The sequence below is a fragment of the Wyeomyia smithii genome, chromosome 3 (genome assembly GCF_029784165.1).
Source record: "Wyeomyia smithii strain HCP4-BCI-WySm-NY-G18 chromosome 3, ASM2978416v1, whole genome shotgun sequence".
Lineage (NCBI taxonomy): Eukaryota > Metazoa > Arthropoda > Insecta > Diptera > Culicidae > Wyeomyia > Wyeomyia smithii.
The window spans coordinates 240776377-240793743 of NC_073696.1; the positions used below are offsets into that span (position 1 = coordinate 240776377).

At 40.0% G+C, this 17367-nt stretch overlaps 2 protein-coding genes across 6 annotated transcripts in view; one reads left to right on the forward strand and one right to left on the reverse strand.

The window, feature by feature from the left end:
- The window catches only part of LOC129730008 (actin-histidine N-methyltransferase), a 186037-nt gene that overhangs the window by 142834 nt on the left and 25836 nt on the right, over positions 1-17367 (forward strand). The window lies entirely within an intron of this gene.
- LOC129732955 (beta-1,3-galactosyltransferase 1-like) lies at positions 1295-6183 on the reverse strand. The gene is made up of 2 exons (XM_055694433.1): positions 5568-6183; positions 1295-1545 (listed from the first exon to the last, which is right to left on the reverse strand). The coding sequence occupies exons 1-2, from the start codon at positions 6052-6054 to the stop codon at positions 1295-1297; spliced, it is 738 nt and encodes a 245-aa protein (XP_055550408.1). The 5' UTR covers positions 6055-6183.

A 17367-nucleotide genomic window follows, 5' to 3' on the forward strand; every position in this document is an offset into this window, starting at 1 on the left:
TCTCAATAATCAGTTTTACAATAACGACCAGGGCGCACCAAAGATAAACGGTAGTGTTGTCTATGAATAGTTTATCACAACAAGACATAACCCTCATTTCAAGAATTTTCACTGCTAAATTGAGTGATTTTCCGGTTTAATTGTTTGTTTGTGTTCACTCGAACACCGTTATCAGTCAACTGTTAGAAACGAAAATTAGTTAATCTAAGAACCAGAGTGATTTGCGCATCGGGAAAGCAAAACCTTTCTTTTGATGCTTATGAAAATCACTCAGTAGTATCGAAGGTGTTTTGGTTTGTTCCTCTTTCTCGAAGCTACGTAGCCACGCCTTAATTGCAAAAATCTGCTCTGAACTCGATACAAAAGACTGCGTGTAGAAAATTCAGCTTCAGTTTAGTTTGTTACACATAAGCGAGAGCAGTGCAGCTGTTAAAGGTACGCGACTCTTTTCAGAACTATAGATGCTTGAAGATAAGAGTTATGAGAATTTTCGCAACTACTACTAGTGTAAAATTTTCATGTATTCATGCATCGTTAGTTTTAAAATAACGACTATCAAAAATAAACGGTAGTGTTACCTCTGAACAGTTAAGCGCAGCATATAATAATATTTAGTTTAGCATATATTAAATATTTAGTCCTACGTCACCATTCCATACAACCCCTAGGGCTGTATACCTTGTAGTTTTTCATTGTAGGAGCTCCCAGACTGGACCAACTCGAGCACAGGAACAAAATTTATATTTCATGGATTCTTCTGCATGATTTTCGCAATGACTGCATTCGGCAGACTCAGCTCTCTTTCAAAAAACTACTCTTGAATCAGAAAAATTTGTCCACCAACGGAAAATATTCAGTTTGCTAAGACAAATACGTGTGCAAAGTTCCATTTAAATCTAAAGTGGTCGGTTAAATTTTTTCAACGCAGAAGAACCGTCACTATCGAAGCTTTTCTCAATTCTTGCCAAACTACGCTTTTTTAACGATAAACCGACCCCTAATGTATTGCGACAATAATAATATTTCTTGACTTGACAGAATGGTATTTGGCCCTCTTTATATTGGGTTGAAATTAAGACAAACTATTGCTGTTCAACATGAATTTAGTTTCATGCCATGTTTTTTTTAATTTTTAATTGATATTATCTGGAAAGTATTTGGAACTGGTTTTGCTGAAAAGTGACACTCTCTAGAAAACTTGTTCGGAAACCCATTTTTTGAAGAGAAGACGTACAGCTACAATATTGTATAAGAGTGATTTATTGACACTAAAAATATAATAAAAATCACAAAATCATGACAACATTTTCCATAATTCATATTGTTCGATTTGTATCACCATGTGTATACTAATAGACTGTTTTATATTACATTGACTGAAAGCTATTCTTTGATTGTAAAACTCTTTTATGTTCACTCTGCGTATAATCAAAAGCTGCGCTATTATTCCAGTGATATAAACGTCTTCCAACTTGAGAAATGTTCGAGATAAAGAAGCGTTGTACAATTCCGGAACTATGTCAGAAGTCATCAAATACGCGGGGCCTGGAAGACAGAGTACCGTAATTGATATGAATGAGTAATAATTTAACGTGAGGTATTCCCAAAACAACACCAGCTATTTACTATCATATTAGAATACAAAGAGCAATGATATTAGAATACAAAGGACAAAGAGCGGCAGGCAAAATTGCGAAAATGTTCAAACCTTAATATTGGGTTAATTTTGTGTAACTTACGACTTATTTCCGTTAACAGTGTATGTATTTGGTTAAGTTTGCTTTCAAGTGATGCATCAAAACATTCGGTTTTTTGCCACCATTACACTACCAAGTTGTTATCTGTTTTACGAGATACTGCCGCAACTATTGCTATTATAACGTATGAGGAAAAAAATCCGAACAAACTTTCAATTACAAATTAAAATCTTGCGCAACTTATTTTTCTATACTCGTTTGTTCATTCAAGTAAGGTAACTTATTAACAAACCTCATAGGAAAACTCAGTTCCACATCGCGCTGATTTCCTGATCCTGTGGGGTACTTGCTTTATAGTATCCTGAATTCTGGATGTTTCAATTGTTTTCAGCTCCTTCTTAATTTTTCTATCAAACAATCGACGTTTTTTGCTCTGTATCCTTTATGGTAGACCATTCGCTTCATTTTTGCTCAGAAAGTTTCAATAGACTGAAGATGTGGCACATTTTGAGGATTATATCCTCTCGGAATAAACCCGATATTGTCTTGCCGCAAGTCCGCTAAAGTTGCATTATCATAGTTTGACAATGCAAGGTCTGGCCAAAACACTACTCTGTCATTTTTATGGTACTTATATTTAAGGTTTTAAACCCATTTCATGCAGTTACTTGTTCATCGTTTTTGAATCAATCGGGTATTTATTGCCCAGCTCACGATATGAATATGCCGACCGACCAGGCGTTTCCGCTCTCAACTTCGCTCGAATTTTGCTCTCTTGCAAAGTGCATTTTCGTCCGGAACCAGATTTTCTTATGAAGGTATTTCCATACTCGAAGAGTTTGTCAATAATGTATATGAATGTTTTTTTTCTATCTTTAGAATAGTGCAACACTTCATTTTCAGATTTTTCTTTATTTCGCTCACAAAAAATTGCAAATCAATTTACGACGATCTTCTTCCGACCACGCCTTTTTTTTCAACTAAGCGTCACTTGACAGAATCGACTGTTTGTGTTACCAGTTATATAAAAGTGGATCTTCATTTTGTGGAAAGGAATTTTTCGATTTGTGCAGCACTTCGAAATCGTAGACCAATTTAAAAGTTGTTCGGATTTTTTTCCTCACACGTTAACCGTTGAGGATTTCTTACAGACATACTCGACATGGCTCCCAAACGTGAGTTTGTGGTCGACTATTACCCCAAGAGTTTTAGAGATCACTTTGAAAAAATAGTTGATTCTCCGAAACTGATAATCGCCTGTTGCACAGACTTGCGATTATTCGTAACTTTGACCTCCGTCTTATGATACGTCAACACTCGCTTCATGAAATACATACAGTCCTCGACCGCACCAGTTGAGTATACTATACGCGCTGTCAACTCAACCTCTCTGATCGGCTTGGCGTAGACCTTTAGGGTTATGTCGTCCGCAAGTCCAACGATCACAATTTCTTCAGGGAATTTTAGCTCAATACACCGTCATACATGGTACTCCACAAAACAGGATGGAACCTGACGGTACCCCTGCGGTGATTGGGACGCATTTCTGACCCTCTCCATGTTGCCTAGCATGACGATTGCGCAATAGCGATTGATCATGTCTTGCACTGGAGTGCTACCTTCGCCGTTTTGGCGACGTTGTGGTCAGCATCTACCGTAGATATGCCTTTCCGGAAGCACATTGGTGTGGTGATAGATCTATATGCTGATGGGTCGTCTGGTGGTTTTCCCGGCATGCAGCCTTTGTCGGTAGTCATCCTGGCACCTCTGCATTGCTACTTGTAACCACCCAGGGCCACTTTATGACTGTCCTATTAGCCAAACTCGGTGTTCTCTTTTACTCATGTTAGGGAGTTGGCGATCACGATGCGTTCCTTATTAGTAACCATTACCTTTACACCTTTACACCATATCTCACAGCTGGTCTCGAGGTACGATGCTGGCCTAACAAGCCAGTCGTCGTAGGTTCGAGTCTCGGCTCGGGAGAGACTGTGTTATTGTCAGTAGGATCGTAGCGCTAGCCCCGCAATTGTCCAGTACACTCAACAGTTGGCTGCGAAGTCTGTGTATAATAAACAGAAGGTCGAGTTCCGATACGGAATGTAGCACCAAGGCTTTGCTTTTTTACCTTTACACCTGTCTTTGCACGACTGCCGCCAGTCACGTTTTGGATGTTCGTAAGTTGGTTCGTGGCATGAAGTTTTCTTCAATGATCCACTCCAGCATCGCTGGTAACCGCCCTGCAACCGTCGACTTGCAGATGGTTGGAGTTCTGATTCTATCCGCTGCTTACCGTCCCGTGTTATGATGGTTTATGGATACTACAGCGGACCGCCTGGTGGTCGATAATGGTGTAACCATCGTTCACCCTCCAGATGATTTGGCCACATTCAACAATCGCCGGCTTGCGAGCTTGCCATGCGAGCACAGATTTCGAAAACACTCGTACTCTACAGGACGCGACGGAATCCAAACAGTTTCAATATGTCCCTGTGCACACGTTTTAGGGTTCGGTCTATGTCACATTTATAACAAAACTTCCGAGCAGGGCAAGCTCCCCACAGTTTGAAAACAGGCCCGACTAATCTTCCTGCTGTAGGGTAACGGGGGTATTTTGGCCCACATGCATATTCTGGCCCACCCGGTAACATTTTACGCATTTTATCTGAGAAATCAATGTATATTAGAAAACTATACATGCAACATTGAATAACACACCTAAGAATCATACTACACTATAATTTTCGGCGAAAAACTGGCTCTAGGTAGTGTTATTTTGAAATTACTTCATACATATTCAAAGTCATGGCTGAGTCAACCCAAAGTCAAGAGGAAGTGGTAATATACAAGTCAACGTCCGGAAGCTATTGTAACAAATATGTATGCTTTTGAAACAATTCGTTGTTGTAGTAACATCAATAAAATGTCATAGGAACAGTTTGTATACTCTAACATGTTGGAAAAAGTTGAAAAAGTGGTTAAACGCATGGCTGAAATATGTTTGCCTTTTTCTGAAGCAAACATATTTTGACCATGCCAAGTTTTGACATCTCTTTGATTACCGTTCGGCCGTTGCACGTGAACAAAGAACCAGCTTGTGACAATTTACAGGTAATTACTTCTTAATTTATCACATTTACCGATATGAAATTAGATGAGAATGCCTGTCAAACCACTGTGAGCCAAATCATTTCATTTTTAGATGCCTAAAATTTACAAAAATTCACAGCAGAAGAATGTTCTCCTAAAACCCACTATTTTTGCTTTAAAAATACCGATGATGATCTTAAATATAATTAGTCCGAACTATTTCCATACACGTCTGTAGATATAAAGGTGGGCCAAAGTAAAAATTTGGTGGACCAAAATATGTTTTTAGCACTTCGTAGAAATTTTGATATTTCTAGGATATTTTTTAATATATAGCATTGTTGAACGGTGTATATTAAAATAGACACTTAGCTTTTAACAATGGTATAATAGAGTAGGTATTTATGTTGAAAAATTGTGTTTGTTTTCAATGAACTGTGCGAACACTTCCCAAAGCTGGCCAAAATACCCCCGTTACCCTATCTTATTAAATTTTTCGAAATAATCGAGAGGAAAGTAAATTATATCGACACAGCATTGTGCTCTCGTTCGTCCACTTTTCTAAAAGGTTTGACTTAAGTGACTTGCAGCAACCCCGGTTCACCGTACTAAATTCGGATCAGCTTGCTGGTCTTCCTCCAAAATGGAAGATCTTTTTGACCTCGGCACACCGCCACACAACTTCGCAGAGATAGTTCGTCGTAGTTTTTGGATACATTGACAAGTGCATAATAACTAAGACTTTATATAGACGAATGTTTAACAAATAAAGAAACTTACCGGTGGTAAACGGTGGAAATAATGGAGGGGAATATTGCTCTGGACTCAGATAGTACTTAGATTCTTCATTGCGAACCGGTGTCCAATTTTCCGCTAGTCGGCCGAAAATGGACCGCTTATGGCTTGCGTGTGTTTCAATAAACTGCAGCAACTTTGGTACGTTGATAAACATGTCATCATCAGTTTTCAACAGATATCTTGCTTCGGGACAATTTATACTTGTCCATTCTAACAAGAAAATAGTTTTCAGTGTAAGATTGTTGTAACTATCTAAAAAATTCCCTCTAATCAGATCGCTGTACATGTAGTTTTCTGCTGATAGTTGATCTTCTACAGGTTGATCATGCGTACGACCAAGAATAAATCCTATTGCAACATCTCGTCTTATACCATAATGTCCCCAAGATTGTCTGATTGACAATCGGTGCTCTCTGTGGGTTGGTGCTGATGTAATCAAAATCAATAATTTAATGTCGGACGGAACCATTGTTCGGAAAAATATGTCTTCTCTCGTAAATATCTGTAACCTTCGCGTCTTTCTTCATTGCATCGTCTACGTACTTGGGTGAAGCTGTTCTGTTCAACGTGAAATGATGTAACACTGCGCGTTCAGATTTTATAGCTTCGAAGAGTTTAACTATCTTTTGTATATTATTAAGAATAATTTCTGGTTTAACTGTTGATTCATTCGTAAATAAAGCCAACTTGTCTTGTATTAAATACGCATTGAGCGTATCGTTAGCATTAGCAGAAAGTGACGGAAAACTCTTCCCAGAGCTGTTGGGTGTTGGTTCGAAATAACGTTTCGTTTCGATTTCGAACTGCCTGGGGCTCAACGCAGTATAAAAGATGATGGTTGTTAAAATAATGGCTCCGAAAACTAAATGTGTAGTTCTAAAATTAATGAGATTATTTTTTTTCTGCAGATCTGATCCAACCATTGTTTATTCTAATGTGAAATAATCTGTGAACAAATGAAAAGTTATTAAATATGTATACAATAAATTTCGAATAATTATAACCATGTGATCTTTCATACCGAATCTTTCACAAATTTTTGTGCGTTCATTCGCAACAATGTTTATACCAGTTACACGTATACCTCAACTGAATTTAATGAGAGACTTTTGAGAACATCACACACTAGAGTATCTATTTACATTGAAAACATGTTCAATATCCGGTTAAGGTCCGCACTTGTGTAAATAAGTTTAGGGCATTTTCAGCGGTGGTCTATTTGTGGAGCAATTTTATACCTACTTGATTTACGTCAGCGCAATCTGAACAGAACCGGCTAATATAGACCAATTTTTGTGCATTTTTTTACTTTTTATTCAATATCAATACTTAAAAGTTCAATACTTAAAAATTCAATACTTAAAAGTGAATATTCGGGTAAATTAAGACATTTTACACACCAATTGGTATTATGTATTATGTATTGTACAAAGTGTTTTAGAACGATCTTTTCCCTGTCTCGAAAAGTGACAGAAACGTAAAGCAGTTTCAAAATTTCATTGTTAAGGTTTGGTATTCAACAAAATATTCAGCGGAGGTGCAGAGAAAAAAAAATAATAATAAATAATAACTATAATAATAACTATAATAATACCTTACAGCGATTTATACAACAGCTGAAGATGCCTTCATGAGATTTGAAACAATTGCAATATGCCTATACTTAACTTAGGTGTTATTGCGTAATGCACGCGACAAACGAAAGATTTTCAATAAGATATATCAGACTTAAATAAACACAATTTAAAATCTCCTTAAAGAAAACCAGTAATGTTATGTTATTCCACTGATACGAACACAACTGTCATCGGCATACCGTACGGACAACATCAAAAACGTAAATCGCATCATTTTCGTTTCATATACTTCCACTGAAGTTGCTTCTAACTTGATTAGCATATCGATTTACCATTCCGTGGCTTTCCTCGTTTCCCATTATCTCTACTATTACTCGAAAATTGCTCGTCTAATCTCAATCTACTGTAAATAATCCAACATGTTGTTGAATTCAAAATAAACTTTGTACTGCCACCTGAGCGAATGGGAGAAAGAGGAAAAAAACCAACAAACGGCAACTCACAAAGTCGGTTACCGAATTTTATGGCGCTTAAATTTGAATAATTGATTTATCATTTTCCTCTGCTCGGAGTCACCGTGGCCAGCAGCATCCCGGCATCATTCGGCAAGCAACCTGTGGTTCGACCCACTGTCGACCTCAGAACCGAGATTGAAGCGCTTCTGGTCTCACCTGGTTCGTGTGTGTGAATAGTGGATGAACTGGAAATGAAAACTATGAAAATTCTTCCGTCCGTGCCAACGGTTTTGCTGGAGATTGTTTATTTTGTTTCGCAATATATCCGACACTGGACTTCCGAAAGACAGCTGATTTGCCATTTGATTTGAAATGACGTTGAAGACGGTTGCAAAAAAAAAAACCTGAATAAAAAACATTATTAAAATTTCATCATCGTAATCATTATCGAACCACTTCCTCAGCATCGGCAAGCCGAGCCGTACGGCCTTTGGCGGCACCAACCGGCCGGAAACTAGCCAGATATGAGTGATTTTCCTCTAGATGCGGCATCGCTGCCTGCTGGCGTTTACCCAATTAGAGTTTCCATTGTATTCCGCTGAGATTCTGCCATGCCGCGCGATGAAACCGTGCTGAGAAATGGGTTGGAATAATCGGTTGAAAACATTCCGCGTCGAACACCCGACAGAAACGGACGTGCAAAGTGGTCGTTCTATTACAATCCGGTCCGTGTGTACGAATAGCCAAACAAAAGAGTGTATTATTCAAGGCCATCAGTTGACAGTCGAGTCCGTGTCGCTGTGCTGAGTGATCTCACACCCGGCTCACTGCTGGTGGCTGTATTGGTGCTGCTGTACTGGTGCTGCTGGCTGCTTTGGGTGCAGCTTTGAACGATCGGACAACCACTGCTGGAAGGAAGAAGTAAATAGGTACGTGTTCTTGTCGGCGCTAGTGCGCTAGTGCGCTACATTCAGCGCGATGGATATAGATCCCTCGCCTCCCGTGCCACCATCCCCGAACCCCCCTGACCCTGACCCTTCTGTTACCCCCTCCCCTGTTCATTCTCCAGTCCCCCCTCGCCCCAGGCTTTACCCGGACGGATCTCAACAGGGCAGCTATACTGTTTATTTTCGTCCAAAGGCAGGAGTGAATTCAAAGCGATTAAACATACTGCAAATTTCTAAAGACCTGACGAAGGGGTACAAGGCCGTGACCGAAATTTCCAAGGTCCGACCTAGCAAGCTCCGTGTCGTGGTCAGTGATCTGGCACAGGCCAATGCTATCGCTTGCTCTGAGCTCTTCACACGCGAGTATCGCGTTTACATACCCGCACGAGACGTGGAGATCGACGGTGTCATAACCGATTCGAGTCTGTCTGTCGACTGGATTTTTGAAAATTTCAATGTACCCGATCCAATTAAAATTTTTCTTACAGCATTCCTCCCAACAGTTAGATCATTTTTGAAGCAGTTGACTGCCCAATGGCCCCTCCTTGCAGCGATTGTATCCTTCGATGCCTAATTCAACTGCGTATATGAAGGATTCTATCTCTGTCTTACAGTGGAATTGTAGAAGTATTTTACCAAAAATTGATTCTTTTAAAGTTTTGATAAATAAAAACAAATGCGATGCATTTTCCCTTTGTGAAACTTGGCTTACTTCAAATATTGATCTCAACTTCCATGATTTTAATATTATTCGCCTTGATCGAGACACCCCATATGGAGGAGTACTTTTAGGGATTAAAAAGTGCTATTCTTTCTATCGTATTAACCTCCCCTCGATTCCAGGCATCGAAGTTGTCGCATGTCAAATGACAATACAAGGTAAAGAGCTTTGTATTGCCTCAATATATATTCCTCCCAGAGCACAGGTTGGGCAACGGTTGCTCTTTGATTTAATAGAACTTCTTCCCTCGCCACGTTTGATTTTGGGAGACTTCAACTCTCATGGCGTGGCTTGGGGTTCCCCATACAATGATAACCGCTCCTCTTTAATCTATAACCTTTGCGATAACTTCGACATGACTATTTTAAACAACGGTGAAATGACACGTATCCCGAAACCTCCAGCGCGCCCAAGCGCTTTGGATCTATCCTTATGTTCGACGTCGTTACGGTTGGATTGCACATGGAAGGTAATCCTCGATCCTCACGGTAGCGACCATTTGCCTATTCTTATTTCAATTAATAACGGGTCAACTCGCATGCGACCAATTAACATTCCGTATGACCTCACACGGAATGTCGATTGGAAGTTATACGAGGAAATGATTTCAAAAGCGGTCGAGTCGATTCAACATCATCCACCACTTGAAGAATACAACCTCCTCGCGGGTTTGATTCTCGACGCCGCGTTGCAAGCCCAAACGAAGAAATATCCCGGCGTAACGATCAAAGAACGGCCTCCCACTCCGTGGTGGGACCAAGAGTGCTCCGATGTCTACACGCAAAGATCCGACGCGTTTAAGGCCTACCAGAAGGGAGGTATACCCGACGACTATATACGGTATTCGGAGCTTAATACCAAGCTTAAAAGCCTGGCTAAAGCAAAGAACCGCGGATATTGGCGTCGGTTCGTGAACGAGACGTCGAGGGAGACATCGATGAGCACTCTTTGGAACACAGCCCGAAGAATGCGGAGTCGCGTAACGGTCAACGAAAGCGAGGAGTCTTCAAGTCGGTGGATATTTGATTTTGCCAGGAAAGTATGTCCGGACTCTGTTCCTGCGCAAAACTTGTTCGCGATACGTCTCCGGGTCACGACGCGATAGAATCACCTTTTACGATGGCAGAATTTTCAGTTGCCCTCCTGTCCTGTAACAATAACGCACCTGGGTTAGATAGAATCAAATTCAACTTGTTGAAGAATCTACCCGGCAATGCCAAGAGGCGCTTGTTGAACTTGTTCAATAAGTTCCTGGAGCAAAACATTGTACCGCAGGATTGGAGGCAAGTGAAGGTGATCGCCATCCAAAAACCAGGAAAACCAGCTTCTGATCACAACTCTTATAGGCCGATTGCAATGCTATCCTGTATCCGGAAATTGATGGAAAAAATGATACTCCGTCGTTTAGACCATTGGGTCGAATCAAATGGTCTACTATCAGGTACTCAATTTGGCTTCCGCCGTGCCAAAGGGACGAATGATAGTCTTGCGTTGCTTTCAACAGATATTCAGCTGGCGTATGCTCGCAAAGAACAAATGGCGTCTGCGTTCTTGGACATTAAGGGGGCTTTTGATTCCGTTTCTATTGACATTCTTTCGGGTAAACTTCACCGACAAGGATTTTCTCCAATTTTGAACAATTTTTTGCACAATTTGTTGTCCGAAAAGCACATGCATTTTACGCACGGCGATTTGGCAACTTTTCGAATTAGCTACATGGGTCTTCCCCAGGGCTCATGTTTAAGCCCCCTTCTTTACAACTTTTATGTAAATGACATCAACGAATGTCTGGCAAATTCATGCACGATAAGACAACTTGCAGACGACAGTGTAATCTCTGTTACAGGAGCCAAAGCTGCCGATTTGCAAGGACCATTGCAAGATACCTTGGACAATTTGTCTGCTTGGGCTCTACAGCTAGGTATCGAATTCTCTCCGGAGAAGACTGAGATAGTAGTTTTTTCTAGGAAGCATGAACCTGCTCAGCTTCAAACACAATTAATGGGTAAAACGATTTCTCAGGTTTTGGTACACAAATATCTTGGTGTCTGGTTCGACTCTAAAAGCACCTGGGGTTGTCACGTGAGGTATCTGATGAAAAAATGTCAACAAAGAGTGGATTTTCTTCGTACAATAACCGGACAATGGTGGGGAGCCCATCCAGGAGACCTTATAAGGCTTTACCAAACAACGATACTGTCTGTTATTGAGTACGGGTGTTTCTGCTTCCGCTCCGCAGCAAACACACATTTGATCAAACTGGAGCGAATACAATATCGTTGTTTGCGTATCGCCTTGGGTTGCATGCAATCGACCCATACGATGAGTTTGGAGATCTTAGCTGGAGTTCTACCATTGAAAAACCGCTTCTGGAGCCTGTCTTCTCGTATTCTTATCAAATGTGAGGTCTTGAACCGTCCTGTGATTGGAAATTTTGAGAGGTTAATCGAACTTAATTCTCAAACCCGTTTTATGACATTGTATTTCAATCACATGTCCCAAAATATTAACCCTTCTTCGAATATTCCAAATCGTGTCGACTTATCAAATACCTCTGATTCTACTGTGTTTTTCGATACATCCATGATAGAAGAAACTCGTGGAATCCCGGATCATTTACGCGTGCAGCAGATCCCTAAAATTTTTTCCAATAAATATCGAAACATCAACTGCAACAATATGTTCTACACTGACGGATCACTTCTTGATGGGTCCACTGGCTTCGGTATCTTCAATAACAATTTAACCGTCTCCCATAAGCTCGATAATCCTGCTTCTGTTTACGTCGCAGAATTAGCTGCAATTCAGTACACCCTAGGGATTATCGAAAAAATGCCCACGGACCATTATTTCATCTTTACGGACAGTCTCAGTTCCAGGAACTGGGAAGGTGGTTACATTCCATAATCCCCAAGGTATCGACGAACCCGTGGTTCAAGGGGTTGGATGTAGGTCGGGATTTCATTTGCGTGATGTCCCGGCTTATGTCCAATCACTATAGATTTGACGCGCATCTCCGTCGTGTTGGGCTCGGGGAGAGTGGTATCTGTGCCTGTGGTGAAGGTTATCACGACATAGAGCACGTTGTTTGGTCATGCCCTGTACACCGTGACGCCAGGTCTAGCAGGCCGAAGGTAGGCAGCCGGCTGTTCCTGTTCGTGATGTCTTGGCGAGCCGTGACCTATCCTACATTTCCCTTATATACGTTTTCCTGAAATCCATCCACGCCCCAGTTTAGTCCTATCCCCTTCCGCCTACATCCAACCAAACGACAAGAACACGTTAAGACCCCGGATCCGAAACAGCAATCAGACCCGCACGATACTCTCAAGGCCCGATGGAAACAACCCAATATGCCAGTCCGTAATATCTTGGCCCAGCAGCGGAACAAATTTAATATGCTGCTTACCTATGGCAATGAAAACCATCAAACAGCAAACCTGTGCTTTTAATGCAAAATATTCTAGCTTTAAGTTAGATTTAGTTTCAGCTCGTAGTCGGCAGCGAGGATAAAAAATTTGCTTTTAGTTATTAAGATACTTTAGAAAGTAAGCTACCAGATATAATTGGCGCCGTTAAACATTGAATTGTATTTGTGCCGTGTCAAATAAACTATAGATGAAGAAAAAAAAAATCGGTTGAAAAACATATTTTTAATCCCTTTCTATTTTTTTTATCCGAAATCACGTAATTTTACTGTTCACGAATGGAATAATGAAAAATCATATCCAAACTGAAAATAGTCGTCGTTTATTCGCCACAGCAAAATAAAATATTTTGCATTTTCTATTCCGATGCAAAAAGTATTAATCACGGAACAAAGTATACCAAACAAACCAATTCGAACATAGATCACGTTCTATCACGTGTTTCTATTCGATAATTTGCCGCTGAGATCAGCAGTTTGAAACCACCTCACATGTGGAAATCGGTACGACTACACAACACAGGGCCGACCAGACGTAAAGCGTGCCTCAGTTGATAAATACTGAAGTTTATAACATAACATTCGCGAACATTCATTCCGTATTTACTGATAATGGGGCATTAATTTTTTTTTAATATTCTACCGCAATTGAATTAACATTTATGCTCTGCAGCAGCGCCTCCATCCCATCGTAGGAGAACATTCACACGGTATTCCTCCCAATCGTGATCCGTTTATTCGTTTGTTCTGCCACTGCAAATAATGGCGCTCTTCATCATTAGCGGCGGTATTATTCACAGACATCGTTATCATCATCACCATAATTGACGGGAATTGTATTTTTTCATGCCGTATTTTTTTCGTCGTCTTCGCCGAGAGCGGAAAAATTGCAATCGGTCTTACGGTCGGTTTCCGTCCGCTGGCACAATGGCGCTGGGCTCGCAAGGCTTGTCTCGTCTGCGCGAATGGATCTTTCTTAATGTTTTACTCGATAAAATATTTGGATGATTTATTATGAATTATTATTTATAAAGTATCATTAACCATATTTTCTTTTTAAAGCCCAGAGAGTATCGAGGGATTGGTCAGGTGGATTCGCGTCCCCAGTAATACACAAAACATGTTAGAAAATAAGTCACAATGAAAGTAATAATATAAGTGTACTACGCAATTAAAAACTAGTGTTGTGTTCGAAGTTGTTTGTCATCAGTAATACAACCGCATTCCTCCTTCGTTTTTTTCTGGTTTTAGAGATGTTTTTAATAATATGAGTTCAACAATAACAATTTCCTCACTATGCCTTTTCGTAAAACATAACACCATCTCATAACAACACTACATACCAGTAAAGTGCTTTTCTTTAGGACAAAGGTAGTAGTATTCAGCAGCCAATGTAAAATCACTTGATCAAATTATTATTTAAATTATTTGAACGATTTCTATATTTATTCGAAGCGGGTTAAAATGCGCCATCACAAAATAAACAAAAAGCTTGCAGTGTAACCAATATCACTCCAATTTTTGCTGTCGTATATCTCACAAGGTTTTCTAGTTTTGCTATAGATTTTATGTCCATATAACGTTAAAACTATGCGAAAACAATGCAAGCATATTCAAGCACTAGAAACAACTCGTTTTGAAAGGTTGAATATTATTTTTTATCATCAATTTATAATCAATTAAAACTGCCACTGATAAAAACGATTGTTGATCTAGTTGCACTGCGCATCACGACACATTTGCGCATGCCCTGGTTAACAGTTGTCATAGCAACGGATTTGCGCATTGCCGTACTAGTACTCGAGACGTATTTTGCTGTTCATTTTATCAAGTTAGCTTGCTTTTATGCAGTTAGTGAAGTATTCACATAGTATCGGTACCGTTTTGATTCAAACTTCGAACAGTCTCAAACTTCGAACACTTCAGAATAAAAATCGCATTAATACAGCTAGAGTAATCAAAAGTGTGATTACTATATACCATTTCGCTACTTGGAATGTCCTTTATCCACTGATGTGTAGCTCTTTACTGTAGGACCACTTCCAGGGAACCAGCAGGCGTTGAGAGAAGTGACAGTCAGTGTTGAGACGGTTTGCCTATCTATCTCTTAGTGATTACATTGAAGTGTTCGGAATTTGAATCAAAGCCGAATTCTGAATTCTCGTTAATTTCACAAACAAAACATGTTTGGATCTATATAAATAGCACTCAATTACAACAATAATGAAATAACCAACATGTTAAACTTTTAAGATCGACGAGAAAATTTATTTTTCGTTGATTTTTCAATGCAAGAAGTTACATCATAGCTTAAGTGTTCGAAATTTGATGCACTACGGTACTTGTTCTAGTAGCCTTCAATTTTTTGCTTTCCTGGTGATAGAGATGTACTGGAATAGGTAACGTCAACTATTCAATAACAACGTGTGTTACTTGGGGTGTAGCTAGAGATTCATACGCGTGATTCAAGCGTGAAAAATCGTCTACCGTGATGGTGTTCGATCTATTACTCTATATGTGACACTTTAGTAGCAGCGCGTATCTAACTAACAAGCATGGTTTACCTTTCTCATAGATGACTTTGTACTCGTCAATTCTGCAATAGTCGTTCTAACATCTGCTCAAGCTCTAACAAAAACCACAATATAAAAATTCATTGAATTTGCGCAATCATCAAAATATACCTAAAATCTGCAAAAAATTAATGTGTAGCAACTGAAATAGAAAATCTGGTGAATTGAAAATTTGCCTAAATCTAAAAAATCTAAATAATTGAAAAATCTCGGCAATCTTGGAAAACTGTTAAGAAAACAAAAAAAATACACAGGCACAACAGGCAAAACAAAAAACTTACACAGGCACAAATTTTCAAATTCCTAAAAAAATTAAAAAAACATAGAGTAGACAGAAAATTTGATTTGACCACCTCTGATTTATCGGTGATGACCTTTTTGCGAGACAGAGAAAACATGATCGAGATAAAATCTGAATCATTTATGAAAAACCTGGATAAACCACATATTGGACGAGGATCTCGCAGTTGTACCCAACACTTTTCAGACTGTGGTGCTGATCGTACTATGAATATTTCTTCAATGTTCGTTCGGGTTTCCTCCAACTCGCCATCATTTTTTTTTATATAGGGGGGGGGGGGGGGGTAATGTTTGTAATGGTTTATTTATGTACTAATATCTATTCAGAATTAATATTGTGTGTTCTGTCACATTTATATTATTGAATTAGCTTTCACAGTTAAGTTAATGTAATTGTAGGAAAATTATTAAACCTACTTGACCTCGCTCATCAACTTTCTGCGAGTGCTCTGCAGCTACTCTTCCAGTTGATAACCGCTGGATGTTCAACCGTATCTTCCTCGTTGTCCTTGAGGGGATCTCGTATACCATGAGATAGTGTTTTGGGTTAACGTTTGGTACTTTAAACGACATTACGTCTGTAACGTCTGCAAAGTGCTGATCCTCGATCGGTATGATAAACCTTAAGCGAAATTGCTAAATCTAGGCCAGTATCGTTCGTAGTAGAGTGGAAGCATTCTCTACTAATTATGGTACTGAAGAAGTCTTTATAGATTTAGATAACAGAGCTTCTCCTTCTCATCATCGGGTTTATCATTGGTTGGTGCGTACATATTGATTGACAGCCACTGTAGTAGATTTGATGCTTAAGCAGGTGTCCGCTATAGGATCTACTGCTCGGGATTCACATTTCCCCGCATCTCTTGGATAGCTGCAACCTCTACTTTCAGCTTCCACAGCTCTCTAGCCAGTACCGAGTTTCCTGCAATCGTTGTGCTTCTTCTTTCATCTAGAGCCATTTCGATAATTCCGTCCCGTTTTATTACTTGGATTGTTCGGTATTATATATTTCATACTAGTCAAATATCTTGTCACAATTAAGGTGTGATGGTCGTTGGTTGACATAGTACCCGATCCCAGTTAGAGTCGACTCGTGTTATAAAGTCTTATGCCTTACCAAGATCACAATGCCAAATTGCGTTGGGCTCTCATAGCCCTTTTTCGAATATTGACTTCCTTCGATTGAACAATGCTCCGCAATTGAAGGGTATATGTGCAGCAGTTCCAGTTTTAAAATGGCAAAAACGACAGTCTGTTGAGTGAGTTCTTCCAATTTTATTTAGGTGATACCTACTCGGGCAGTAACCGCTCAACAGACCCGTTACTCCCCGAAGATCTTTTTTTTTATGACACGAGTGGTACGATATTCAGAAAGTTCGTTCAACCCTTGAACCCTTGAAAAGATGACGGAGACGTACATCAGGCTGAAGGTTGAAGCCGGACGAAATGGCCTCGTTTCAAAGACTAAGTATATGAGAGGTTGTAGAGAAGACAGAATTAACCTCCCACCACAAATTCAGATTAGCAGTGATGAAATCGAGGTGGCAGACGAGTTCGTGTACCTGAATTCACTGGTGAGTCACCAGTCACAGTGGTGACTGCTGACAACGACAACAACTCTTCAAATCGTGCCTGCTTTGGACTCCGGAAGACGCTCCACTCGGACAAAATCCGCCGCCACACGAAGTTGACCATCTACAAACACAGATTGGACGGGAATGTCCTCCACCGCCATGAAACTAGAACCATGCTGGTGGAGGGCCAACGCGCTCTTGGGGTTTT